General features: G+C 45.1%; 1 protein-coding gene and 1 long non-coding RNA gene across 3 annotated transcripts in view; one reads left to right on the forward strand and one right to left on the reverse strand.

Annotated features, from left to right (window-relative positions):
• Positions 1–837, forward strand: part of LOC106147233 — a 1,583-nt gene extending 746 nt beyond the window's left edge. The window contains exon 2 of the long non-coding RNA XR_001232004.1: positions 317–837. This is a non-coding gene — a long non-coding RNA (uncharacterized LOC106147233). The remainder of the gene's footprint in view (positions 1–316) is intronic.
• Positions 838–5,416: 4,579 nt separating this feature from the next.
• Positions 5,417–26,980, reverse strand: part of Slc25a20 (solute carrier family 25 (carnitine/acylcarnitine translocase), member 20) — a 30,739-nt gene continuing 9,175 nt past the window's right edge. The window contains exons 1-9 of one of the 2 annotated variants that reach the window (XM_005410172.2): positions 23,382–23,654; positions 18,013–18,105; positions 17,549–17,676; positions 14,923–15,013; positions 8,809–8,926; positions 7,866–7,938; positions 7,387–7,496; positions 6,608–6,732; positions 5,417–6,194 (exon numbers count right to left, since the gene is read on the reverse strand). In XM_005410172.2, the coding sequence (XP_005410229.1) occupies positions 6,132–6,194; positions 6,608–6,732; positions 7,387–7,496; positions 7,866–7,938; positions 8,809–8,926; positions 14,923–15,013; positions 17,549–17,676; positions 18,013–18,105; positions 23,382–23,486 (906 nt within the window). In that variant the 5' untranslated portion in view covers positions 23,487–23,654 and the 3' untranslated portion in view covers positions 5,417–6,131. Of the gene's footprint in view, positions 6,195–6,607; positions 6,733–7,386; positions 7,497–7,865; positions 7,939–8,808; positions 8,927–14,922; positions 15,014–17,548; positions 17,677–18,012; positions 18,106–23,381; positions 23,655–26,980 lie in introns of those variants that run through there. The other variant, XM_005410173.2, reaches the window with a different exon arrangement.

The raw sequence follows: 26,980 nt of genomic DNA on the forward strand, positions 1-26,980 counted from the left end.
TTGTTGTTGGACACAGGGTCTCACCAAGTAGCCCATACTGGCCTCACAGTGATCTTACTGGGGTTGTAGGCGTGCACCACCACACCTAGCAATTTCATGTACTCTTCCCCTTTTTTTTTTTTTTTTAAGCCAGGGTCTTGCTATGTAGTTCATGCTGGCCTTGAGGTCACTATGTAGCCCCCGGCTGCCCTCAAACTTGCAGCAGTCCTCCTGCCTCTGCCCCAGATGCTAGCATTACAGGTGTGTGCTATCACGCCCAGCAATTTCATGAACTCTTGACAGGTTTATTATTTAAAACATCCACTTCTCTTTCCAGGAAGAAGGGCAAAGCTCAAACCTTGTGAAGGCACAGCCTCCCACTTTACCAATGTCTTATGTCTTCTGGCTTTGGGGGAGTTTCAGCCTCTTCCCTGACCAAGGGACTACTTCTCTAAGCCACTCCGACTTCCCACCATACTCCTGGAACCTGCTCATCACCTGACCACCTCTGCATGGAAAACCCTCCTAGGATTTAGTACCACCAGTTCCAGCTTAGAAGTGCTCCTACCCAGGCATGGTGGTGCACACCTGTAATCCCAGCACTTGGGAGGCTGAAGAAGGGTCACCAAGAGTTTGAAGCCAGCCTGGGATACACAGTGAGACCTTGTCTCAAAAGAAAAACAAAAAAATGCTCATGAATTACTAGTTGGCAGGAGGAATTGGGGAAGCGAGTCATTCTTTGGCCTCACACAAGCCGTCCTTTCTACACAGTGGCTCTACCATGAAGCCACTGCCTTTGGTGCAAGAGGTCTGACCTATTTTAACAATAATACATGCTCGAGGAGCAGTTAATGTCAAGGCCACCTGTTTTATTGCCTGTGAGCCAACCCCTTCCCCAGGACACCATCTGAGACAGTGTCAGTCTCTGCATTGGACTCATAACCTGCCCCTGGGATATCTCAGTGCAAGGAAAGAACCTGGCTGGGGAATCACAGACCTGCATGCTCACTGTAGCAGGGAAAGCAGAAAAAAGGAGCCCTCTAGGAGAGAAATGGGGGGTAGTTCCTACAGGACACTGTGCCACCCCTTACCTGACACACACTGGATGCCCGGGCTTTGACCCAGCAATACTGACCGATGCCTCCTGGAGCCTGGGGCAAGTAGCTCCAAGAAAGCTTCTGATAGGATCACACTGAGATACCCTGTCTCTGCTGCCAAGGACTTCTACAGATCACCTTACTCTGTCCGAGCTTCAGCTTCCACATCAGAAATTGATGGTAAAATATCCCTACCCAAGTGGGACATGGTGGCATACATCTGTAATCCCAGCGCCCCAAGGCTGAGGCAGGAGGATCCCCTCAAGTCTGAGGCCACCCTGGGCTATATCATAAACTCAAGTCCACAGCGGTGTGTGGTGGCACACTCCTGTAATCCCAGCACTTGGGAGACTGAGGCAGAAATATCGCTATGAGACCAGCCTGGGCTACAAAGTGAGTTGAAGACCAGCCTGAACTGCATAGGGAGACCCTGTCTCAAAAAGACAAAAAAAAAGTAAATTCAAGGCCAGCCTAAGCTACATAGTGAGACTGTCTCAAAAAAACAAAAAAATCCCTACCCTTTAACTATTGAGTCATGTGGGCATGAAGAAATGAGAAAATAGGGGCTGGGAGGATGTCTCTGTGGAAGAGCATTTGCTGAGCATGCCCAAGGCCTCAGATTTGATCTCTAGCATGGCATTAAGAAAAGAGGATTCAGGGCTGGGGATTTAGCTCAGTGGCACAGTGCCTGCCTGGCAAGCGCGAGGTCGTGAGTTCAATTCCTGGTACCGGAAAAAAAAAAAAGGACTCAGGCAGGGTATGGTGGTGCACACCTACAATCCCAGCACTTGGGAGGCTGAAGCAGGATGTTCTTTGGGAGTTTGAAGGTAGCCTGAGCTACAAAGTAGCTCAGGAATATAAGGCCAGCCTGGACTACATAGAGAGACCTTGTCTCCAAAAAACAAACAAATGCTGGTGCAGGGTACATACCTGTAATCTCAGCATTGCAGGAGGCTGGGCAGGAGGATTACATATTGGATCCCAGCCTGGGCAGTTTAGCAATTTAGCAAGACCCTGTCTGGAAATAAAAAAATAAAATAAAATAAAAAGGGCTTAGGATGCAGCTCAATATGAAAGCCAGTTTCATCCTCAGCAGAAATGAGGAAGAGGAGGAGGAAGAGGAAGCAGAGGAAGAGTGAATGAATATATAAGACAAGAAAAGATGTAAGGAGCTCCAGACTCAAAAAGCTATAGGGAGGGCTGGGCATATAGCTCAGTGGCACAGCGCCTGCCTGGCAAGCACAAGGTCCTGAGTTTGATTCTTGGTATCAAAAAAAAAAAAAAACTATAGAGAAAGAAATGATGGGTAGTTATGGTATAACTTTATAGCAGAAATGATGTTACTGCTCTTTTTAGGGGGAAGTAGGACTGAGAATTGAACCAAGGGCCTTTATAATGAGCTACATCTCCAGCCCTTTTGGTTTTTTTTTTTTTTTTTTTTTTTGGTACTGGGAACCGAACTCAAGCGCTGTGCCGCTGAGCTAAATCCCCAGCCCCCTCTCTGGCCCTTTTTGAGACAGGGTCTAAATTGCCCAGGCTGAGCTCTAACTGCAATCATCCTGCCTCAACCTCCCAGAGTGCTGAGATTACACGTGTGTGCTATCATAACCAGCTGCTACTGTGCCTTTAACAGATCACTTTTTCAGGAGGATCACCACGAGTTCAAGGCCAGCATAATGAGACTCTATCTCTAGCCCGGCCTGGTGGCACACGCCTGTAATCCCAGCACTCCAGAGGCTGAGGCAGGAGGATCATTGCGAGTTCGAGACCAGCCTGGGCTACAAAGTAAGCTCAAGGCCAGCCTGAACTGCATAGAAAGACCCTCTCTCAAAAAGAGAAAAAAAAAAAAAAAAGAGAGAGAGACTATTTTGAATAAACAAGACCAGGTTGCTTTTGCAAACCTGCTGTGTCCTTCACCTTTGGCCCAGTTGTAACCTTGTTGGTGCCTCAGCAAGGTTGTTATCACCAGTTAATTGTTTTAACCATCACTGTTGGCTTCTCCTTGACTGACAGAGGAATCTCTGGGCCCAGTTCCAGTCCTGCTTCCACCCCCTCAACCCTGCCAGGCACAGAAGAGATACCTCAGGAACAGATGGCATTTCACAATGCATCATAAAGGAAGCACAAGCCAGAAGGGAGTCACTCACCATCTGTTCTGTTTCCTTCATAAATTTGCCACCAGGGGCTTCCCTGTTTCACTTAACATCTATTGAACACCCAAAGGAGTAAATTAATCTGCTGTCCATAACATCAAGAGACATGGGGGCCAGGAGATAGCTCAGCAGCACAGTACCTGCCTGGCAAGCGTGAGGTTGTGAGTTCCTTTCCTGGTACCAAAAAAAAAAATAAATAAATAAAGTCATACTATCAAGAAACCAATACACTCCATTTAAAATGGGATGCAGCTAGGTGTGGTAGTGCATACATGTAATCCCAGTGCTCTGGAAGCTGATGCAGGAGGATCACCATGAGGCCAGCCTGGGCTACACAGTGAGTTCAAGACCAGCCTGAACTATATTATAATGAGACCCTGTCTCAAAACAAAACAAAACAAAAAAACCTTAAAAGAACAGAACTAGGTGGTAGAAGAGTTCCAGAAGACACTTAAATGGGTATCTCCAAGTCAGTGAGATATATTAAAGACCCTCCTGGCTGGGCATGGTGATTTGCACCTGTAATCCAAGTACTTGGCAGGATGAAGTAGGAGGATACAAGTCCTAGGCTACAGAGTGAGTTCAAGTCCAACCTGGACTGTACAATGACACCCCCCTCTCTAAAATAAAATTAATTTGCAGCCAGATGTGGTTGTATAGAGATCCTTCTTTGGTTTTTTTTTTTTTTTTTCAGTACTGAGGTTTGAACCCAGGACCTTATATATGCTGGGCAAGTGCTGCCCAGCGTATACAACATGTATCAGCACCTGGGAAGCTGACAACTGCAAGTTTAGGCCAGCTTTGGATACCTGAGCAAGTTCAAGGCCTGGACTATATATAGTAGGACCTAGTCTCAAAAAGAAAAGAAAAAAAAAAAGTTGGCTGTAATTCCAAACTAGTCATCCAGAAATATCTTCCCAGAAATAAATCCTCCTTCCAGAAACTCCCAAATCTTCGGCTTCCTTCCAGGTTGGCCACATGCCTAACTTCCAGAATGGCTGTAGGTTATCTATCTGTATCTTTCATACAGAGTAATGGTTCTAAAGCTGAAGTCCAGCCAGGAATGATAGCACATGCCCATAAGCTACTGAGGAAGCTGAAGCAGGAGGATCACAAGTTTGAAGCCAGCCTAGGCAATTTAGCAAGACTTTGCCTCAGAATAAAAAATAAAAAGGACTAGGGCTGTAGCTCAGTGGCAGAGCACTTGTCCAGCATATATAAGGTCCTGGGTTCAAACCTCAGTACTGAAAAAAAAAAACCAAACAAGGATCTCTGTACAGCTATAAGGCATAAAATGGCAGGAGAACTATGACCACCCGGCAGGATGATGTTGGAAAAGCCTGATTCCCATAGCATCCAGAAGCTCTGTCTTCCACCAAACAGCCCCCCCTGTGATTCTTCACTCTTTTTTCTAACTATACCTGCAGTCATCATCTGCATGATTAGTAAAGCCGGGCTGGCTACATCAGATCGTACAACAACCTTACGCCACAGGAGAACTGGAGATTGCTTTGGCCCTTTTTGTTTTGTTTTGTGAGACAGGGTCCCACCTCAATACTCCAGGCTGGACTTGAATTCGATATGTAGCCCTGCCTGGCCTTGAACTCATGGGAATCCTCCTAAGCACTGGGATTGTAAGTGAGCACCACAGCCAGATGTGGTGGCGCACGCCTGTAATCCCAGCGCTCGGGGGTGCTCAGGCAGGAGGATTGTGGCGAGTTCAAGGCCAGTCTGGGCTGCAAAGTGAGTTTAAGACCGGCCTGAACTACATAACAAGACCCAGTCTCAAACAACAACAACAACAGCAAAACATCAGCGCCACCACAACCCCCAGCCACTTTTGCATTTTTAGAACAACTGACTTCCCATTTGTCAGCTTAGATAGTTCTGTGGCTCAGCGCAGAGCGGGGAACGAACGAGGGATGGGCTGCAGGTTAGGCTCGGGGGTCGGGCATGTCAGGCTGGGACTGGGAGATGTGTGAGGTTACCTGTCAAGTCACCTTGCCCCGCCCATCCTCCCTCAAGCAGCTGGGGTAAGCAGTCTGGGCCAGCCAAAGCTGCCTCTTCCTCCTGCTTGAGTCTCTGCCCACAGCTACCAGGGAAGAATACTGGATCTCTGGCAGCCTCCACCAAGGCCACAGGTTGCCGGCTGAAATGTTCCAGAACACACACACACAACTCACACAATGCAAAAATTAGAAATAATATTTATTGTTTCACAGGCACTCTCATGAGAAAAGAGTGTGTAAAAACAGCATTCCTATACCACAGGCTTTTGCAGTTTTCCCAGCAGTCTGGGACTGTCCTTGTTGCGTAGGAGGGGAAGTTCTCCACCTACCGAGAAATCACACTACTCTAGTTTTGTTTTGTATTATATGCTTGTGTAAAAAAATTAAAATCTGATGGTTAACAGACCATCTGTTCTTAGGCATATCCACCCAGTCCACTTGGACAGACACGTGGGCTTCACGTCCACATCCCTGTGTGTAGCCCAGGATTAGATGGCACCCTGGAAATAGGTTGATTTTCTTGACTAGGGTTTGAAGATCCCAGTTTCTTGTCAGGTGGGTGAAAATGCGCATTTCAGAGAGAGGATGAGATTACTTTTTTAGCAAGAAGTACTGCGGTATAGTGGGGCTAGCAGGGAAGCAGCACTCTGGCCACAGGTGGTATCTGGTCAAAAAGCTAATTATTCCGTCTCCAAATCCCTTCAGTGAATTCAAGTTTCACAATGGTACACCAAGTCATAGAAGGTAGACATCATTAAGGCAACAGTTTGAGTCCATGCTCAGAACTCTGATCCCACAACCCCCTCCCCTCCCGCTCCAGGACTGCCTAGTCTTGTCCACTGCTTCTCCTCAGTGAGTATCCAGCATCCGGAAGCCTTCAGCAGCCTTCGGCCTCACAAGCTGGGAGCAAGCCAGTTAAGGAACTTCATGGCAACTTCAAACCCAAGGAAACACGCCTAAGAGGGGGTGGGGAGGAAGAGAAAAGCTGACAGAAATGTGGCTCCTCATAGGTACCACCCACAACAATGTGCTTGGCTGGCCCTGTCAGGACCTGAAACCTCCCCAATCCCACTCCCTCTCCGGATCACAGAAGCAAGCAGACTCATTCCCAATAGGAGGAAAACGGACATTCCACAGCTGCCTGGTTCTGGTGGCCAGGTCAGAAAATCAAAGTTCCTGACTCAGAGAACCCTCCCGGCAAATCTTTCTGACAGTTTCAGGGAAGTGAGCAAATACAGAGGCTCTGGCTTAGAGTGGGGTTTTGAGGAGAACTGAGTCCCCAGTGCAATCCCAAGAGCAAGCAAAACCCAGCCCACCTGCACCCTGCCTAAGATCAGAAGAAAAATCACAGCCCCTGTCAGCTACTTACTGCATTGGCTGGGAAGGCGCGGATCATCACTGCATTAAACCCTTTGTACAAGGAGGTGACGCCTTCATTCTGGATCAGCTCTCTCAGCACATCTCTGAAACCATTAGGGTATTTTCCAGGAGGTGCTGTGGGGCAGAACCCAATTTTTAAAGCTTCAGGAAACTTTGTGACCTCACCATGGCACCCCAGGGAATAATCTAACAGTCTTCCTGTAGACTCCCGGCCAGCACTAGGGAGAGGATACCTCACAGGTCATCTATACTTAGTCCAAGGCAACATGATTTACTCCGTGGCACACATGCACAAGTGTCTGGATTATTGGTGCCAAGGGAGTATATAAGAGGAATGAAGAATGAAACGGTGGGGGCTGGGGGTATAGCTCTGCGGCACAGCGTCTGCCTGGCAAGCACAAGGTCCTGAGTCCAATTCCCAATACCAAAAAAAAAAGAAACAGGGTGCAGGGTGTAGCTCAGGGGCAGAGTGCTTGCCTAACATGCGTGAGGCCCTGGGTCTGATCCTCATCAAAGCACAAACACAAGAATGAAACAGCCTTCTGGTTATGTGGTGGTGGGAGGGTGGGGTTGTAGATTTCACTTCATATCTTACTTTATGGTTAGGCTAATACGAAAAAGAATCTGGGATTTCTAGAAGTGAGGCAGAAGTTTTTCAGACACTCTCTGGGTGCTGCCATAGAGAGTGAGTATCCCACAGTCTTAAGAGCTCTGAACCTCTGGGGTAGCCAGTGTAAAACCTACCCTATCCACATCCACCTCACTCACCAGTCTGGAAGCGGGACTTGAGGACATCAGGAGGAATGGCCACAGCCCAGTTGAAGATCCCTGCAACTCCCCCAGCTACCAGGATTCGAGGAACACTGAGGTCACTGACACTGCAGAACACCCAACCAGAGCCCCAGTCAAACGATGACTGAGAGAAACGTGTTCCCCTTTCCATCTCTCCTCTGGCAGACAGGGAAGTTACTGAAAGGAAGAGGCTGGCTGGAGGGAAAAGGTCCAAAGGCAAGGCTCCATGACACAGCAGCTGCTACTCGCTGGGGAAGAATTCGCCCCCTTATTTTACATACTAGCTACACTGCGTGAACACAGAGTAGAAGAAGTTAGCTAGGCCTCAGCAGCCACAAGAATAAAACATACACAGAGAAAGAAGTCTTGCTTCTGTGTATTTCCCGACCCACTCACAGGAGAGGACCATCCACTCGTGAGTAGGAAATGTGGTTTATAAGTTATAAACTTCTTACCTTTTCCCCTCTGGAGTTAAAATATTTTTCAGCCACTCGTATGTCATAAAATACATCCCACTGGCTGGAACATCTGTTAGTGTTAAGAAAGAGGTGAAAGGGGTCAGGGATATAGCTCAGTGGCACAAGCGCCTGCCTGGCAAGAGCAAGGTCCTAAGTTTGATTCCCAGTACCAAAAAAGAAGAAAACAAGAAAGAGGTGGGAAAAAAAAAAAAAGGGATGAATTAAGTCTATAAAATCCCCACAGATTACTCTGCACTACAGAGCCAAGCCTGAAACCTTGATCACTCAAGGTTTTATGAGAAGTTCCTTAGCAGCCGCATCTGGTTTGCAATCATCACTTTGCAGCTACCAGCAGCTGCGCCGGGCTAAGCGCTGTAAGCGTGAACACATACGATATTTCATTCTTAAGTCTCCTCTAGGTCACTACTGAAAAGCTCACATGAGAAGTTATAATCATAGCTCATGCATCTGGCCTTCCTCCAGGCTCCCATCTCAGGACAAGAATGGAACTATCGCTGCATCTCCCACTGTCACCCTAGGAAAATCTACCTGTCAAACCAGGGAGAGGGCAGAGGGCATAGCCCAATGGGAGAGCACTTGCCTCACACGCTGAGGCCCTGGATTCCTTCCCCAGTCGTGAAACAAACACAGGAGATCTCCACTAGCCCTAAGTCACTCCTCGCTTGTCCCTCCAGCAATGATTTCTATCAGCCAATTCCACCAACTACCACTGCCATGACTTTCACCCCTGAGGACACTAAGGATGAGGGTACGTCCTTCTGTCCTTACCCTGTGTCCATAATGCCTGAAACCTGCTAGCCCTGTCAGAGCTGTGGCAGGTACCGCTACTAACCTGGCTGTCTAGGCAAGACCCTCTGTCGCACAGCCTCAGATGAGCTCTCCACACGCCCTTAGGTGGAGGGAGAGCCTCAAAATTTACCTCTCATGAGGGTGAGCACAGTGCCTTTGTAAATGCCTCGGATCCCAGATTCCTGGTACAGCTTTTTTGCACAGTCCAAGGGTCCATTGTACTTGGTTTCCCCTGAGGAAGCCTGAATCTGGAATGGACATGGTCATCAGGTCAAAGTCAAGAGACGCAGAAGATTATGAGAGAATACAGCACATGGAAGTGGTCGCTTAGACCCACGCAAGGCTTCGATGTCGGGTCAATAAGTATCTGGAATACGTGACACTGGGAAAGCACTATGAAGTAAGGCTGAGCAGGTATAATCTCAGCACTCTGAAAGGCTGAGGCAGGAGAATAGCATGTTAGCAAGACCCCGTCTCAAAAAATCAGAAGGATGTTGCTCAGTGCAAAGGCCCTGCATTCAATCCCCAGTATGCAAACAATATCTGCCATATCTGCCTCTCTTTATATATATATATATATATCTTCCAAACACAGAAGTATTTAAAAAAAGTAATTTGGAAGATATCAAAAAAGACAAATGTTTTAGTCATCTGTTTATTCCTTCCACAAATACCTATTGAGTACAAAATTCATTCCAAGCCTAGGTGGTCATGAAGCTTGGTAAAGAAAAGGTGAACAAGCCGGGCATGGTGGTGCACCCCTGTAGTCCCAGCACTCAGGAAGCTGATGCAGGAGGATCACTGCGAGTGTGAGACCAGCCTGGGCTACAAAGTGAGCTCAAGGCCAGCCTGAACTGCATAGCCAGACCTTGTCTCAAAAAGACCAAAAAAAAGATTAAACAGTTAAAAAATAATGGAAAAGGATCTTATTCAAAATAGCAATAAGATATATGTGTATCAAGCAATAAACTGTATAAATAAAACTGGCTGGGCATGGTGGCACACACCTGTAATACCAGCACTTGGGAAGCTGAGGCAGGAGGATCACTGTGAGTTCAAGGCCAGCCTGGGCTACAAAGTGAGTTCAAGGCCAGCCTGAACTGCATAGTGAAACTCTGTCTCAAAAAGACAAATAAATAAATAAGTAAAACTAAAATGCCTCTGAGGAACATAAATGAGAGGAATAAAAAGGGAGTCATTTATTTTTTATTTTTTGTACTATTTTGTTTGGTACTGGGAATCAAACTCAGGACCTCACGCTTGCCAGGCAGGTGCTGTGCTGCTGAGCTACAGCCCTAGCCCAGGAGTCATAATTGTTGAGCAGGGCACAGTGGCATACACCTGTAGTAGGAGCACTCAGGAAGCTAAAGCAGGAGGATCACTATGAGTTCAAAGCTAGCCTGGGCTTGGTAGGGGAGACCCTCTCACAAAACAAGAACCAAACCAAATCAAGTCTCTTTTTTTTGAGATAGGGTCTCTCTATGTAGTCCATGTTGGCCTTGAACTCAGTATGAAACCCAGGCTATCCTCGAAGCCATGATGATACTCCTGCCTCAGCCTCCTAAGTGTTACGGCCAGGGATATAGCTCCAGTGGCACAGCGCCTGCCTGGCATGCATGAAGTCCTGAGTTCAATTCCCAGTACCAAAAACAATTACCTAGCCTAGCCTCCTAAGTGTTGGGATTACAGACATGTGCCATTGTACCTTTTTTTTTTTTATATAAAAAAGTCATTATTTTTGGCTGTGTGGTGGCACATACCTGTAATCCCAACACTCCGCAAACTGAGGCAGGAGGACTGCCATGAGTTCCAGGCCAGCCTGGGCAATACAATGAGTTCAAAGCCAGCCTAAATTACAGAGCAGGACCGTGTCTCAAAAAAAAAAATCGTAATTTTTTTCTTTTTTCTTTTTTTTTTTGAGACAGGGTCTTGCTCTGCAGTTCAGGCTGGCCTGGAGCTCACTTTGTAGCCCAGGCTGGTCTCGAACTCACAGCGATCCTCCTGCCTCAGCCTCCTGAGTGCTGGGATTACAGTTGTGCACCGCCATGCCTAGCTAAAAAGCCATCATTTTGACTAGAAAAGTTTTCAATTTGGAAGGTGTCAATTTTTCTAACAGTGAATTTAAGATAATGTCAATGGTTCTTTTTACATAATTTCTCCAAATCATCTTGTGTGAGCCAACTCTGAGGAGGAACAGGAAGGCCCACATGGTAGAGGGTGCTGGAGTGACTCACACTGGGCGGCCGTGGAGAACTGGGTATGTGAATGCACATGCATGGAAACTTCTCACTGTCACAGGCAGTACGGACCACAGTCAGGGAGACCAGTAAGGAAGGAGGCCTGCAGAGTTAGCCGGGGCAGTGATAAAGGTGACCTGAAGCAACACAGGCAATGGAGGTGGTATGACAGATCTGAGATGCACTGGACGCAAGTTTAACTGTCCAACAAATGGGATCTGTATAGTGAGATGGGAGGATGCACGGGTGCTAGGCCTGGTATGGACGGACAGCATTGCCACCACAGCACCCGGGAATCGGAGGTACTGAGAAGGCCAGTGTCTCAGTTCAGTTTCGCACCTATTAGTGTCCAAGTAGGAGTGTATAGTAAACCACCCTGGAACTGAGGAAAAGTCTAAGTTGAGAGAATTACCAGCCTATAAATGGTGTCTCACTGTCATGAAACAAGATCAAATTATCAAAGTAATGAATGGAACAGGCCTGAGCCTTGTACCCATGAACACTAAAGAGGAAGACGACCTCACTCGATGAGACGGAAACTAGACAGACAAGGGAAAACGGGAGAAAAACCCTAAGTAAAGACATGCTTTAAGGGGTGGGGGTGGGGTGATCCACCTACCGAGGCATCAAGGGAGATGGTGACCAAGAAATGACCACTGCGCATGGGCAGAAAGTCACTGGTGACCTTCACAAAAGCACTGTGCTGGAGTTGTGAGGAAAAGCCGGACTGAAGTCAGCTTCACAGAGTAAAGGTATTCAAGACAGTGAGTGAAAAAAACAAACACAATTTTTTCAGAGTTCTGAGGTAAAGGGGAGCAAAGTTTAAAGCATAGAAAATGATGTGGGAAACAGAGTAGGGAGAAGTGGTTTTTTTAAAATAAAAGATGAAGAAAAATAAATAAATAAAAGAAGATTCTTTATTTGAGGGTGGGGAAAGGGGAAAAAGAGATGACAGCTACTCTGGACAAGGAGGGAGTATTCAAAAGTGAAATACTCCAAGAGGTTTATACTTTTAAGGCAAAAAACACAAACATACGTATGGTTTTATTACTAATGAGAATGACCCAGTGCAGAGAAATGATCCAGTGCACCCTTTCTGATGCTGAAGGAGAGAAGAAGCGGACTCTTTTGTGTTTTTTAGACAGGGTCTATAGAACTCAGGCTGGTCTAAAACTTGCAGCGAGCTTCCTGCCTCAGTCTCGAGAGTACTGGGTTACAGATGTATTGCACTACGCCTGGCTGTTTGCAGGTTTGTTTTTTTAAAAAAGGTCTCACTGAATGGAGTGAAAGGGAAAATACAATATACCAAAATTTGTGAGAAAGGGCTGGGGATATAGTTCAGCAGCACAGCACCTGCCTGGCAAGTGCAAGGTCCTGAGTTCAATTCCAAGTACCAAAAAAAAAGCAAAAATCCAAAATTTGTGAGACAGCTGAAGCAATCTTGAGAGGAAAACAGACAGCCCTGGCTACATGTGTCAAAAAGGAGGAGAGGCCGGGCATAGTGGTGCACACCTGTAATCCCAGCACTTGGAAGGCTGAGGAAGGAGGATCACCGTGAGTTTGAGGTCAGCCTAGATTACATGTCAAAACCCTGTCTCAAAAAAAAAAAACAAACCCCAAAAAAAAACAAATAAAGAAATTGAAAGGGTTGATGATGTAGCTTAATGCAAAGCCCTGAGTTTAATCCCCATAAAAAGAAAAAAAAAATTGAACACACCAAATTTTAGTGAGAATATAGAGAAACAAAATCATTTATACATGACTGATAAAACTGTAAAATGGGGGCTGGAGATTTAGCTCAGCGGCACAGCGCCTGCCTGGTAAGCGCAACGTCATGAGTTTGATTCCCGGTACCGGAAAAAAACCAAAACAACAACAACAAAAAAAACACTGTAAAATGGTATAGTCTGAAATACGATATAGTAGTTTCTTGAACAAATAAGGATATAGCCAGATATGCTGGTATATGCTTATAATTTCAGCATTCTGGGAAGGTGAGGCAGAAGGATCATAAATTCGAGCCCAACCTGGGCAGGTTAGTGACTTAGCAAAACCCTATTTAAAAAATTTTTAAAGGCAGGTGTTGTGGCACACATCTGTAATCCTAGCACTCTGGAGGCTGAGGCATGAGGATCATTGTGCATCTGAGGTCAACCGGGACTACAAAGTCAGCTCAAGGCCAGCCTGAACTGCATAGCCAGACCCTGTCCCAAAGAGACAAAAAAAAAAAAAAATTTTTTTTTAAATTATTTTTTAAAAAGTCTGAAACGCAGGTGTGGTGGCAAATGCTTGTAATCCCAGCACTTGGGAGGCTGAGACAGGAGGACTGCTATGAGTTCAAGGCCAGGCTGGGCTACAAAGTGAGTTCAGGGCCAGCCTGAACTACAGAGTAAAACTCTGTCTCAAAAAAAAAATAAAAAGCCGGAGATATAGCTCAGTAGCACAAGTGCCTGCCTGGCAAGTACAAGGTCCTAAGTTCAATTCCCAGTACAAAAAAAAAGTCTGAGCCGGGCGTGGTGGCACACACCTGTAATCCCAGCACTTGGGAGGCTGAGGCAGGAGGATCATTGTAAGTTCCAGGCCAGCCTGGGCTACAAAGTGAGCTGAAGGCCAGCCTGAACTGTATAGCGAGACCTTGTCTCAAAAAGACCAAAAAAAAAGTCTGAGGAGCTCGGCACGGTGGCACACACCTGTAAACCCAGAATTTAGGAGGTTAAGGCTAGAGGATTGCCATCAGTTCAATGCCAGTCGAGGCTACACGGTGACTTCCAGGACAGCCTGAATGATAGAGCGAGATCCTCACTCAAAAACAAACAAACAAAGGCTGAGAAGCCAGGTATGGTGGCACATGGAGGCTGAGGCAGGAAGATCACTATGAGTTCGTAGTTCGAGGCCATTTTGGGCCACATATTACTACACATCTATCAGAAAAGATAAAGTAAAAATTGAGCGGCACTACATAGGGAGACCTTATCTCAAGAAAAAAAAAAAAAGAAAGAAAAATGAACTTTTTATACATTCAACAATCTAAAGTGGGTGTGGTAATGCACTTGGGAGGCTGAGGCAGGAGAATCCCTGTAAGTTTGAGGCCAGCCTGGGCTACATAGTGACTTTAAGGCCAGACTGAATGACAGAGTGAAACCCTGTCTCAAAAAATAAAAAACAAAAATTCAACAATCAGAATAAATTTCCAGAAAATTATGGTGGCAATCTGAAAATTCACATACTCTATGATTCTACTTCCATTAATTTTTTTATTTACTTATGAATGAGATAGGGTCTTACTATGTAGTTCAGGCCCAGGCTAACCTTGAACTCACATTGATCCTCCTGCCTTGGCTTCCTGTCATGGGATTACAGTGGTGCATGCCCAGCTCAGTGTAAGATTCTACTTAAATAGTTTTTCTCTTTTGTTCTGTTTAAAATTTCTTGAAATTACAAAATTATAGGATGAAGTATATCCTAAAGCTGTACTATGGCAAACCTATGGTATGCATGTCACTTGTTTTTAAGACAAAAGATGTTAATGTGTGAGTTGCTTTTTCTAAACTAAAACCTCAGGAGTCAGGTTTAATTGCAGTGTTGGCACTTTGTGATAAAGAAGTGGGTTTTGGGTTGCAGTTTGGGCACTTGTCTCTAAAAGATTCACTGTGAATGACCTGAAGACACTGGGGTTTTGATAGACACAGGACATCTTTCATAGGAGCAGCTTCCCTTGTACTAGCTCTGGTAAGACATAACTCATCTTTCAGAGTTCCTGAAGTAACTGATAAGAAAGATGGGTAGGCTAGGACTGACATATTGCAGGTGTGACATTTTTCTTGGTGTTACACTGTTTTGATTCTCAATTCTACTATAATTGCTTCCACGATCCAGAAAGCCTTGGAACTATTTGTTTTGTACACCTGACCTGAAGCCTTTATAAAGAGAATATGGACATAAACATGCTCACAAAATTTTTGCTGAATGGAAAAAGCTAGTTGCCTGCCATCAGATCACACCCATACCTGTAATAAGCACTTGATCCGTTCTCCAGGAGTCATGATTCCTGTGGTAAATACACCAGATAACATCCCGGCAGCAAATATTTGCGGGTAGCTGTATTGAAAACAAAAACCAGAAACAAGTACCTGTGACTATCCCCACAGACAAAAGTAATCCCAGAAAAAGGGTGGTTTTGTAGGAAAAAAAGTACTTGAACTAGGAAGAAGCATAGTCACAAGTGAATCACATGAAAGCCAAATTCTAGGTATATTCTGGTCACACGTCCCGCAGCAAGGGTCTCCGTGTCAAGAGCAGTGGAGCCTAGGCACATGGTCCAACCGCACGAGGCACATGCTCAGAATCCCTCACCTATGGAAGCTCCTAGAGAGACATGGTTGCCACCCAAAGTCTGTCTGGTGCAGTGACTATGGACAAGTTCCCAGACTTCTCAGAGGCTTGAACTGTGAAGAGCTGGGTTGATGGGGTAGAAGGAGCCTCTACCCAAGACCTGCATCTCAGGAGATCACACTTTCTCTCCAGTCTCCCTTTCCCTGGACCACCAAGAGCCTGAGGTCACTCTGAGCCAAGACTCAAACAGAACAGCCTCGAGGTCACAGGCTGAGGGGCGGCCAGACCAGCTGCAAGGCGTGTGCAGCTGCAAGGAAAATACTGGCGGTAGGCCCAAATCAGGGATGCTCCCTAGGCAGGCAGGATGAGTTCTACGGCGCTGTGCACAGAATGGTCCCCTGGGAGCCAGAGGCGTGGCTTCTCACTCAGGCCCCTACAGAATTAACCACACTGAGGACAAGTCTGAGGCGTCTCGTGTCTGTCACCATAGCTGCCTGTGACACCTCTAGCAGCATTTCCTTTCCTTCTGGGATCAGCAAGGCCTAGTGGCAACGGGGCACCAGGTACATTCATCATTTTAACACAGTCCCTACAACTTGGCAAACGTTGCTGAAACCTTTCACTGTCCTGAGCCTCACGTTCCTACCATCCCAAGCCTCTGACAACTGAAGCTTCAGGCCAGTCCCGTCAAAAGGAGTAGGACACGAGGAAAAGATGCCAAGTGGCAGTGAGGGGACATTCCATTCACTGTAGATTTTCCCCTTCAGGCAGGGCACCAGTTTCAATAGCCTGTTCTATGCATTCACCCCAGGCAGGACTCACACACCCACCTCACACATACAAGTCAAGCACGTAGGCTAACTGTCCACCAGTCAAGAGAGTTGCTTTCGCGTGTACCCAGCTTCAAAGTCTCAGTTCACACGGCAGTCCTCAGGAAGTTGCCGGGAGGACTCCTCTTGGAGAAAGCAATGTAAACTGGCACTTTGAACCTAGCTATACAAGAAAGCAAGGGCTCCTGAACGTTCATCAGCCTATATGCTTGGTAACATCTCAAGGGAATATAGTAAATGAGGCTGGGGATATAGCTCGGCAGCAAAAGTGCCTGCCTGGTAAGTGTAAGGTCCTGAGTTTGACTCCCGGTACCAAAGAAAAGAAGAAAAATACTGAAACTTATTTCACTTTGATAGAGAAACCAGTATCTGTAATCATTAAAATCATATAATCACATTATAAAAATGAAATGCCAGTGTAGTGGTGCACACCTGTAATCCCATCAGTTGGGAGGCAGAGACAAGAGGACTGCTGTCAGTCTGAGGCCAATCTGGCCTACAAAGTGAGTTCAAAGTCAGTCTTTGCCAGAAGTTCAAAGCTAGCCTGGACTATAGAGTGAGACTCTATCTCAAAAAAAAAAAAATTTGTATGGCAAAGCCAGTACAAACTACATAGCAAGACCATGTCTAAAACGAAAAAAGAAGAAGCAGGGGATGGGTGAAGCGGGGAGGAAGTAGGAGGAGGAGTAGCAGTAGTAGTAGTAATAGTAGTAAGCCAAGTATGCCAGCACATGCCTGTAATCCCAGCACTCTGGAAGGCTGAGGCAGGTGAGTCATACATTTGAGCCCAGACTGTATAACAGTGACTTAGAAAGGGGCCCTGGGAATGTAGCTCAGTGGAAGGGTCCGGCATTCAATTCCTAGCATTCCCCGTCAAAAAGCAAAAAACAAAAAACAAAAAAGGAAAAGTCAGAAACTTAACTAGGTGGTAGACAATAAAGCTGCTGCTTCTGTTGCAGGCATTACCCACAGTGTTTGATTTTTTACTTTATTTTTTTTTATTTTTTGCCTTTTTTTTGAGACAGGGTCTCGCTATGCAGTTCAGGCTGGCCTTGAGCGTACTTTGTAGCCCAGGCTGGTCTTGAACTCGCAATGATCTTCCTGCCTCAGCCTCCCGCGTGCTGGAATTACAGGCATGCACCACCACATCTGGCTTTACCCACAGTATTTTAAATACACATCAGCATTCAAATCTCTCAACAACCCTGAAGGGTTGGTATTATTAACAACCCCAGTAAATGATATTACCTCCTAGAAGACAATCTGGAAAGTGGGCAAGGGTTTTTTTTTTTTCTTTGTCTATTTCCCTCTTGGTTCACAGGATGACTGGGGTACTTCCTCATGTGGAACTCCTAGCAGTCCTTCCCAGGAAGCCCTTGGACAGGCACTGCCTGGTTGCTGAGGTTCTTTTCTTGGCGTGTCATACGCCAAGCAGAGCAGCGCTGAGTGCTCCAGGCCTGTGAGTACTCACCCGAGCACATCCTCTGGGGATCTCTGCTGTAGTTTCTTTCCCAGACCAAACCCAAAGAAGCACACAGCAAACATGGGGGTGACCCCAATGATAGGGGCAGCCATACCCCGGTACAGCCCTGTGATGCCCTGCAAGGAATCACAGAAGCAAAAGCTGTTTACAGGCACCACCACTTTTTCTTTTTTTAAGTCAAGGTCTTTCACTGCAGTTCAGGATGGCTACTATAGTGTTCAGCTCAGACTGGCCTCCCCAAATCTATGGCAATCCTCTTGCCTCAGCCTCTTGAGTGCTGGGATTACAGATGAGCAACACCAGTCTTTATAGCACTGAAACAGGGAAGCTGTGTGTCCTCTAACCTATGGCTCCCTTTACCTCTTCTATAAGCAAGGAGAGCTTTAAAAGGAAGAAAATGCCCTGCATGTGTTCTTCTCAGGAGAAGGAATGTCCAGCACCAAATACCATACCTCTCTAACAAGAGTCTTTCGGAAGCAGTCAATGGTCCCAGAGTACATAGGAGGCTGTCCAGGCAAACTTGGTGGCTGTGTCTGCAGTCGGACCTAGAACCACAAGTTAAAATAAGTTACTCTCCAGAGTCAGAACTGTTTATCAGACTAATCAGGGAAATCTGCATCTGTGTACAAATCTTTAGCATTCCCTTAACTAGATATAGTTACATCTCTGTCTGTCTCTTTTTTTTTTTTTTCTTTCTGTACTGGTGACTGAACCCAGACCTCTATCACTGAGCTATATCCCAACCTTTTATGAGACAGGGTCTCCTTAAGTTGCCCAAACTGGGGTTGAACTTCTCAGCACCCCACTTAATTCCTTTTTATTGGCAAATAACATCCTATTACAGCCAGGCGTGGTGGCGCACACCTGTAATCCCAGCACTCCGATCTTTGCGAGTTCTAGGCCAGCCTGGGCTACAAAGTGAGCTCAAGGCCAGCCTAAACTGCATAGCGAGATCCTGTCTCAAAAGAACAGAAAAACCCCAAAAACCAAAAAACAAAACCAGCCTATTACATACCACATTTTGTATACCAATTCATCCATGGATGGATATTTGTGGAGTTTTATTGTTTTTGTGATATTAGGAATGGAACTCAGGGCTTGTGCATTGAATACATCCCCAGCCCTTTCAAAAATTTTGTTTTAAAAAAAATTTTTTTTTTTTTTGTCTTTTTGAGACAGGGTCTCACGATATAGTACCGGCTGGCCTTGAACTCACTAAGTAGTCTAGGTTGGCCTCAAACTTGAAGCAATCCTCTTTCCTCAGCCTCCCAAGAGCTGGGATTACAAGCATGTGCCACCATGCCTGGACTAAAATACTTAATTTTGAAATGTGTCTTGCTAAATCACTAAGTTGCCCGAGCTGGGCTTGAACTTGTGATACTTCTGCTGTCACATTCCCTAACTGGCATTTATGGTTTGCTTTTTTTTTTTCCATTTTTCTTTGTTTTTTTGACAGAAGGTCTCACTATGTTGATTAGGCTAGCCTCAAATTCCTATGCTCAAGTGATCTTCTGCCTCATCCTCCCATGTAGCTGGGATTAACGGTGCTACCAATGGTTCTACAGAAATCTGTGTGTAAGTCTTTGTGTGGATATGTTTTAAAATTTAAGTATTGTATTGGTCAATGTTCTCTAAAGAAACTGAACCAGTAAGAAATATTTTCAAGAGACTTATTATAAGGAATTGGTTTACGTCAGTATAAAGGTTAAGAAGCTCCAGGATGTGTAATCCGCTAACTAGAAACTCAATATTTTAGTTTGAGTCTAAAGAGAGGAAAAGACTGATGTCTCTCCTCAAGCAGGCAGCCAAAAGGAGTTCCATCTCTTAGGAACGTCAGCCTTTTGTTCTACTCACACCTTCAACTGATGAGACCCACCCACATCAGGGAGGGAAATTTGCTTTACTCAGTCTACCAAGTGAAATTTTATTTTGTTTTGCAGTACTGGTGATTTAACCCAGTGCCTTTGTACTAACATCTCCAGCCTTTTTAAAAATTTTTTATCTTATTTATTTATTTATTTGGTTTTTTTGAGACAGGGTCTCATTATGTAGTTCAGGCTGGCTTTGAACTTACTATCTAGCCAGGCTGGCCTCACAAACACACCCAGAATCAACATCTGAACAAATATCAATACCAGGAGACTCAATCAAGTTGACACATCAAGTAACTATTACACATATTTATCTAAGATTAGAAACTTTTTAAAAATTTTGATGAGTTTCTATGTTTTCTTTTGTCAAGTGCTTTTTTAAAAATTGGTACATTTTAGATATACATAGTGGTGACATTCATCATAGGGAATTTGCACCTATAGATGGTATTTTTTTCTTCTTTTTTCTTCCCATTCCCCTCCCTTCCCTTCAATCCCTCTTCCAGTGCTTATTTACAAAAGCTTTATCTCCATTTCTTCCTTCTATTCTTTTATTTCTAGTCCCTTCCTTCCTTTCCCCCTCCCACCTCCTTTGTTCCCCTTCTCAGTATGAGTAGAAGTTTCTAATCATAGGTTAATTCTATTTAACCTTTACTCTTTTCTCTAGTGCCAGGGAATCCTAGGCCTTATGCATGTAAATCATGTGCTCCACCCTTGAACTACATCGTTAGCTCCTCTGTTTAACCATTTGAGAAACTGCCAGGCTGTTTTTCAAGTGGCTTCAGTATTTTACATCCCCACCAGCAGTGCACAAGAGTTCCAACTTGCTATCATTTGTACTGTCTTATCATAACCATCATAGTGGGTGTGAGGCAGTACCTCACTGTGGCTTTGATTTGCATTTCCATGACAAATATCACCTTGAACACCTGTTCACATGCTCACTGACACTTGTACATCTACTTTGAAGAAATGACTGTTTAGATCCTTTGGCCATTTTTGATTGGATTATTTAGCTTTTCATTATTGAGTTATAAATGTTCCTTTTTTTTTTTTTTTTTTGGTACTGGGAATAGAACTTGGGACCTTGTGCTTGCCAGGTAGGCGCTTGTACTGCTGAGCTATATCCCTAGTCCTATAAATGTTCTTAAGTGACCTGGTATATGTGCTGCCGAAGCGAGCACTCTTAAATGACCTGGATACCAGCCAATTTCTTAACTATAATCTTGTGAAAGAAACTGCCAGGCAAAGCTGGGCATAGTGGCGCCTGCCTGTAATCCCAGTACTAAGGCAGGAGTTCAAGGCCAGCCTGAGCTACATGGTGAGGCTTTGTCTCAAAAAACAAAACAGAAAAAACACCTCAGTTGGTTTTGGTTTACATTTTGACTCCTCACTTGCAAGCCCACACTTGTCTTCCTTCCTGCCAAAAAACACTTAGTTCCCAAATGCCAGTGTTGAGACACGGACCTTATGGCAGTGTTTAGGTCTTAGGATGCCACCCTCATCAATGGATCAATGTCAACCACAAAAAAGGCTTGAGAGTTGAGTTTAATGTCTTGCTAGTTTGCATTCTCTTGCCTTTCCATCTCCTGCCACAGGATGATATAGCATGAAGGCCATGGCCAAGTGTGGGCTCTTAGATCTTGGATTTCTTAGCTTCTAGAACTATAAGAATAAATTACTTCCTTATAAATTTCCCAGTCTGAGCAGTGCACGATGAACCACCCTGTAAGCCCAGTACTCTGAGAGGCTGAGACAGGAGGATTACAAGTTCCAACCAGTCTGGCAATTTTGAGACTTAGTGACATCCTGTCTCAAAATTTAATATATATAAATAAAAGGGTTAGGGCCAGGCATGGTGGTGTACACCTGTGATGCCAGCACTTGAGGCTGAGGCAGGAGGATCGTTGTGATTTCTTTTTTTCTTTTTTGGTTATTTGAAACGGTCTTGCTATGTAGTTCAGCCTGGCCTTCAACTATGTAGCCCAGGATGACCTTGAACTCACAGCAATCCTGCTGCCTCAGCCTCCTGAGTACTGGGATTAGATAGATCAAATACTGAGATTAGATTCAAGTGATTTCAAGGCCAGCCTAAACTACATAGTGAGACCCTGTCTCAAGAAAAGCACAAACTGAACTAAAATACCACCACATGCCATATTGTCTAGGTGGCCCCATTTTTCCAGTAGGAACTCGGCCTGACCTTCAATGCCTGCCCTAATATCACCTTCCATAAGAGTTTTTCTAAACTCCAACTCTTGCAGTTCTTTGCTTATTAAGACATATAGACCACAGTTCAGTTGCCTTGAATCTCTAGGTACCTCCAAGTCAAGCCTTAACTGGAGTACACCTAGCTCTCTGAGGTCAAAAGGACATCAGTTGGTAATCTGTCGTTTTGCTTTACACTAAAAAGCAACTTTCCTGCTGTCGAAATGCCAGCGAGCATTTTTAGTACACAGGTCACTGAGCCCCTCCTGGGAGTAATATCAAGGACAAGAGGCTAAGGTGGTAGAAGTTATATTTTTATTTTTTAGTTTTTTAAATTTTTTGTTTTTTTTACTTAGAGTCTTGCTGTATATTTCAGGCTGGCCTTGAACTCACTTTGCAGCCTAGGTTGGCTTCAACCACGGCAATCCTTATGCCTCAGCCTCCCAAGTGCTGGGGTTACACTATGCCTGGCCCAGCAACATTTGTATATAAGGCATCAAGTAAAGTTTTTGTGCTTTTTTTTTTTTTTTTAAGTTTCAGATGTCTGTAACTAACACATTTTTGGCCTATATCAACCAAGGATTGGAATAGAGGTCAGACAATTGACCCTTACTAGCCAATTCTACTTGGAATGACTCACTGCCTTAGAAGCACTACAATAGCATTTTACCATCTGCTGAATAAACACCTGATTTCTTGTTATACAATGCCCTAGCCAGCCTGGCTGCTTTAATCCTGATCTTCGTATACCATAATCCCAGTAGCAGCTCTCTCTCAAATGAAAAGCATTAAAGAACCTGTTGCCCAAGTCTGCCAAGAAAAGTTCATGAAACTATCTTCCTATGAAGGAAACTAGATGCAACATTTTAAGCAGCCCGCCACATAGGCTTCCCCACTAAAGCTCATGTCTGCTGCCTACAGGCCTTCTCTGTACAGAAATACAGTAAGGTTACAAAACTAGGGTGAAACAAACAAAACAAAACAAAAAAACCCGAAAAAACTAGGGTGAAGTTTCAAATACAAAGTTACAGGACATGGACCTTCGTCTCCAAAAAAGCCTTGCTTAGTGTTCCAGGGAGCTGTTTCTGCTCTCCGGTAACCTCGGCAGAAACAATAGCTTCCTCATGGGACTTGTGGGGATCAACCTGACCCTGTGTAGAGCTGCTCGTCTGCTTTTCTTGGAGGCAGAGTCACTGAGGACATCATTAGCGTCCCACGGGCTGCCTCTGTGCAGCAGGCTATGCCGGCTGCCATGGAGTGACAGGCTGAACCGCCAAGCACTTCAGTGTGCGGGGCAATGTGCAAGAGACAGCAGTGTGCGCTCTGGCCCCGGGGAGCGTGTCAAAGGTTATCTCCGGAACAACTCTACATCTCTCTTTAGTCGTCTTCCCGGGGCACGCTCCACAGGGTCAGAGCTCAGCTTTGGTGGTAAAATGTTAGCGCTGGCTGCGACCAGCTTTAGGCAGCCGCTTTATCGTTCCCACTCCCAAAGCAGCGCGGGGTCAGAAGAAACTGCGGGAGGGAGCGCTCCACCTAGGAGCTACTGATGGGGTGGCTGGAGGCTGCTCACGCCGGGCTGTCTGGTCTGGCTCTTTCGGAGCGCAGAGAACAGCTTCCGCCCACCTCTGAAAGAGCGACTCTCCAGATTTCCCACACAAGGTTGTATTTATGGGCCCCGTTTCTGTTTAGGGGCCGCGAGCTCTCAGGCCCCTCCCTGATCTCCCGCCCCGCTCTCCCCGCACCTTGACAGTGTCCAGGGGGTGCCCCACAAACACCAGGCACACACCGCCAAAGCCGCCGGCTACCAGGTTCTTGAGCGGGCTGATAGGCTGCTGTTTGTCTGCCATGGTCGGTCGGGAGTCCTCCTGTCAGTTTTGCTCAGTCGCACCAGCTTCAGCACCGCGCCGCCGACCTCTCACCTACTTTGGGGGGGCGGGGCCTGAAGCCCGGGGCAGGTCGGGAGGAGGGCCCAGCAGGCCGGCGGGGCTTCCGGCCGGGGCAGCTTCCGGCATTGGCCCCGCCCCTGTGGGCGTGGCGCGGGCGTGGTTGGCAGGATACCCAATGGGCAGGGTTTGGCAGCGCTTAAAAGGTGAATCTGTGGTTCCGGGACGTTTTCCTGGATTTAGTTTCCTTCTCTGGGTTCTGGGCTCACTACCTTCGCAGGGGTCGCTTGTGAGAGCCTGCCCCGCAACACCAAAAAAAAAGGGGATTTGGCATTATTCGTTACAACGTGAAACGTGCGTATCATTTGACTCACTAAATACATTTTTAGGAATAAAAACCAAAACTTTGACAATGCAAAAAGGAGTACATTCAAAGATATTTGTGTGTGTGTGCGTGTGTGGGTATGTGTGTGTTTTCCGGTAGTAGGTAATGAACCCAGAGCTTATATCAAACAGCCCTTTTTTTTCTTTTTTTCTTTTTTCTTTTTTTGTCTTTTTGAGACAGCGTCTTGCTATGCAGTTCAGGTTGACCCTGAGCTCACTTTGTAGCCCAGGTTGGCCTCAAACTCGCAACGATCCTCCTGCCTCAGCCTCCCGAGTTGCTGGGATTGCTGGCGTGCACCACCACATCTGGCAACCAGCCCTTGTTAAAATTTATTTTGAGACAAGTTCTAGGAAGGCAGTAAGTTGCCACGGCTGGGATTGAATTTGTGATTCTCCTGCCTGTGCCTCACAGAGTGCTGCTCGGATTATAGGTCTGAAGCGCCGTATCTGGCTAAAACACTGTAATTGTGGAAAGCTGGAAACAGGTGATTAGCAATAGCAGCACACTCAAGTAGAAGACAATACATTCCTACTATGAAATAATGAAAACGGGATATATTTGTAAAGAGCATAGGTTCGAGCCAGACGGCCAGGGTTAGAAATTATTTTTTTGTCATTTCTTCTTCTTATAGGGATAATCATAATCCCTTTTACTAAGTTTAAAAAAAAAAGCAGAATATTTGCGATAGACTGTACTTTATGAAACAAAAACAGGCTTGTGTAAATGTGTGTGTGCATAGCTGTGTATATGGAGCTGTATCTGTAGATGCATAGAGAGACTCCTAAAATGGGGGATCAGAGAGTCGCAGTGAGTTAACAGAAACACGCACATGCTTCTATCAGTAATTTTATTATACTTTAATCTTACAACTTTATGTATCAGAGTACATTACATGTATAATTAAAATCAATAAAGGTGCCAGGTTCAGTGGCATATGCCCATAATTCAGCTATTTGAGAGGCTGAGGCTGGAAGACTACAAATTTGAGGCTAACCTGGGCAATTTAGCAAGACCTCAAAATTTTTTAAAAAAATACAAAATTTACAAAGAGCTGGGGTGGCCGGGCATAGTGGTGCATGACTGTAATCCTAGCACTTGGGAGGCTGAGGCAGGAGGATTGTTGTGAGTTTGAGACCAGCCTGGGCTACAAAGTGAGCTCAAGGCCAGCCTGAACTGCATAGTGAGATCCTGTCTCAAAAAGACAAAAAACAAAACCAAAAAAACCTGGGGTATTATCAAGAAATCAAAACAAATGCTGGAGGGGCTGTGGGGAAAAAGAAACCCTCTTCCACTGTTGGTGGGAGTGTAGACTGGTGCAACCATTGTGGAAATTAGTGTGGAGATTCTTCAAAAAACTGGGTCCCATTTGACCCAGCTATTCTCCTGTGGGTATCTTCCCAGAAGAATTAAAAACATAATACCATAGTGATATATGTACACCCATGTTTATTTGTTTTGTTTTGGTTTTTGGTACTGGGAATTGAACTCACAACCTCATCCTTGCCAGGCAGGTACTATGCTGCTGAGCTATATCCCCAGCCCATGCACCCATGCTCAAAGAAGCACAATTTGTAATAGCTAGATCGTGGAAACAATCCAAATGCCCATCAACTGAGGAATGGATAAAAAAGATGTGGTCTATTTGTACAATGGAGTACTACTCAGCCATAAATAAGGATAAACTGGAGCCTTTTATAGACAAATGGATGCAACTTGAGACCTGTAATGGTTGACACATTGTGTCAACTTGAGAAGCTTAACTAAATGACTCAGCAGAAAGCTAGGGTCCTCCCTTGTAAACATGCTCATCTTGTGCAAGAGGAGGGCACAGACATGGTGTAGAGTGCTACACCTGCCCTGGGCAGTGTGTGTGTGTGTGTGTGTGTCTGCACACAATATAAGGGAGGAAAAGAGGCTTGCTGTTGCCCTTGCACTCTTGCTGCTTTTGCTGTCTTCTGACACCTTAAACTGTTGCCTCTGTGCTATGCCACTCTGCCTTGGAGCCAGCTGATTGAGGACTGAAATCTCCACAAACTGTGAGCTAAATAAACCTTTCCTGTCTTAATTTTGGGTGTTGGGTATTTTGTCTCAGCAATGAGAGAAAAGTAACCAAGACAAGACCATAAGTGAAATAAATCAGACTCACATGTGTAAACATTGTATTTTCTCCCTGGTGTGAGAAGCTGAAAGAGTAAATAAGGTCCAAAATGTACAATAGATACTGTGAAATGGGAAGAAACTGTTCAAAAGGAAAGAGAAAGTGGGATGGGGAAAAAGGAGAAAAGAAGGAAGGGAAAAGCACAGAAACACACACACACACACACACATATACATACATACATATATACACATAAGATAAATTACTTATTTCTCTTAGTTTGTTGAAAAGAAAGGTTTGTGCTAATATTATTATTATTATTTGTCTTTTTGAGACAGGGTCTCATTATGCAGCTCATACTGGCCTTGAGCTCACTTTGTAGCCCAGGCTGGTCTTGAACTTGCAACAATCCTCCTGCCTCAGCCTCTCAAGTGCTGGGGTTACAGGCATGAGCGATAACACCTGGCTGTGCTAATATTATTTGGACAATTAAATGCCTATATCTTGGACTCTGAGTAACTAATTTAAAGATAACAGTATGTAATGCATTAACCATTATTACTTTCCTATTATCTTATTTTGAAATATTTTTTGCTCTTTAAAATAAAATTTAAAAAAATAAAAGATAAAAAAATAAAAGAGCTGGCAGTGGGCAGAGTATGGTGGTACATATATGTAATCTGTAATCCCAGCACCTGAAAGGCTGAGACAGGAGGACTGCTTGGAGTTCAAGGTCAGCCTAGACCACATAGTGAGCTCAAGGCCAGTCTGAACTACATGGCAAGACCCTGTCTCGGAAAAAAAAAAAAAGAGCTGGGGCTGCAACTCAGTGATAGAGAACCCCTAGGTTTGAGTCTCAGTACTGTCAAAAAATATCAATAAAGGCAAAGATGAGTAACATGTAGATATCTGTAAAACATTCTACTTGACACATTAGTTTTGTGGTTTTTTTTTTTTTTTTTTTTTTTTTTTTTT

Source organism: Chinchilla lanigera, unplaced genomic scaffold, assembly GCF_000276665.1.
Source record: "Chinchilla lanigera isolate Chin_1 unplaced genomic scaffold, ChiLan1.0 scaffold00131, whole genome shotgun sequence".
NCBI lineage: Eukaryota > Metazoa > Chordata > Mammalia > Rodentia > Chinchillidae > Chinchilla > Chinchilla lanigera.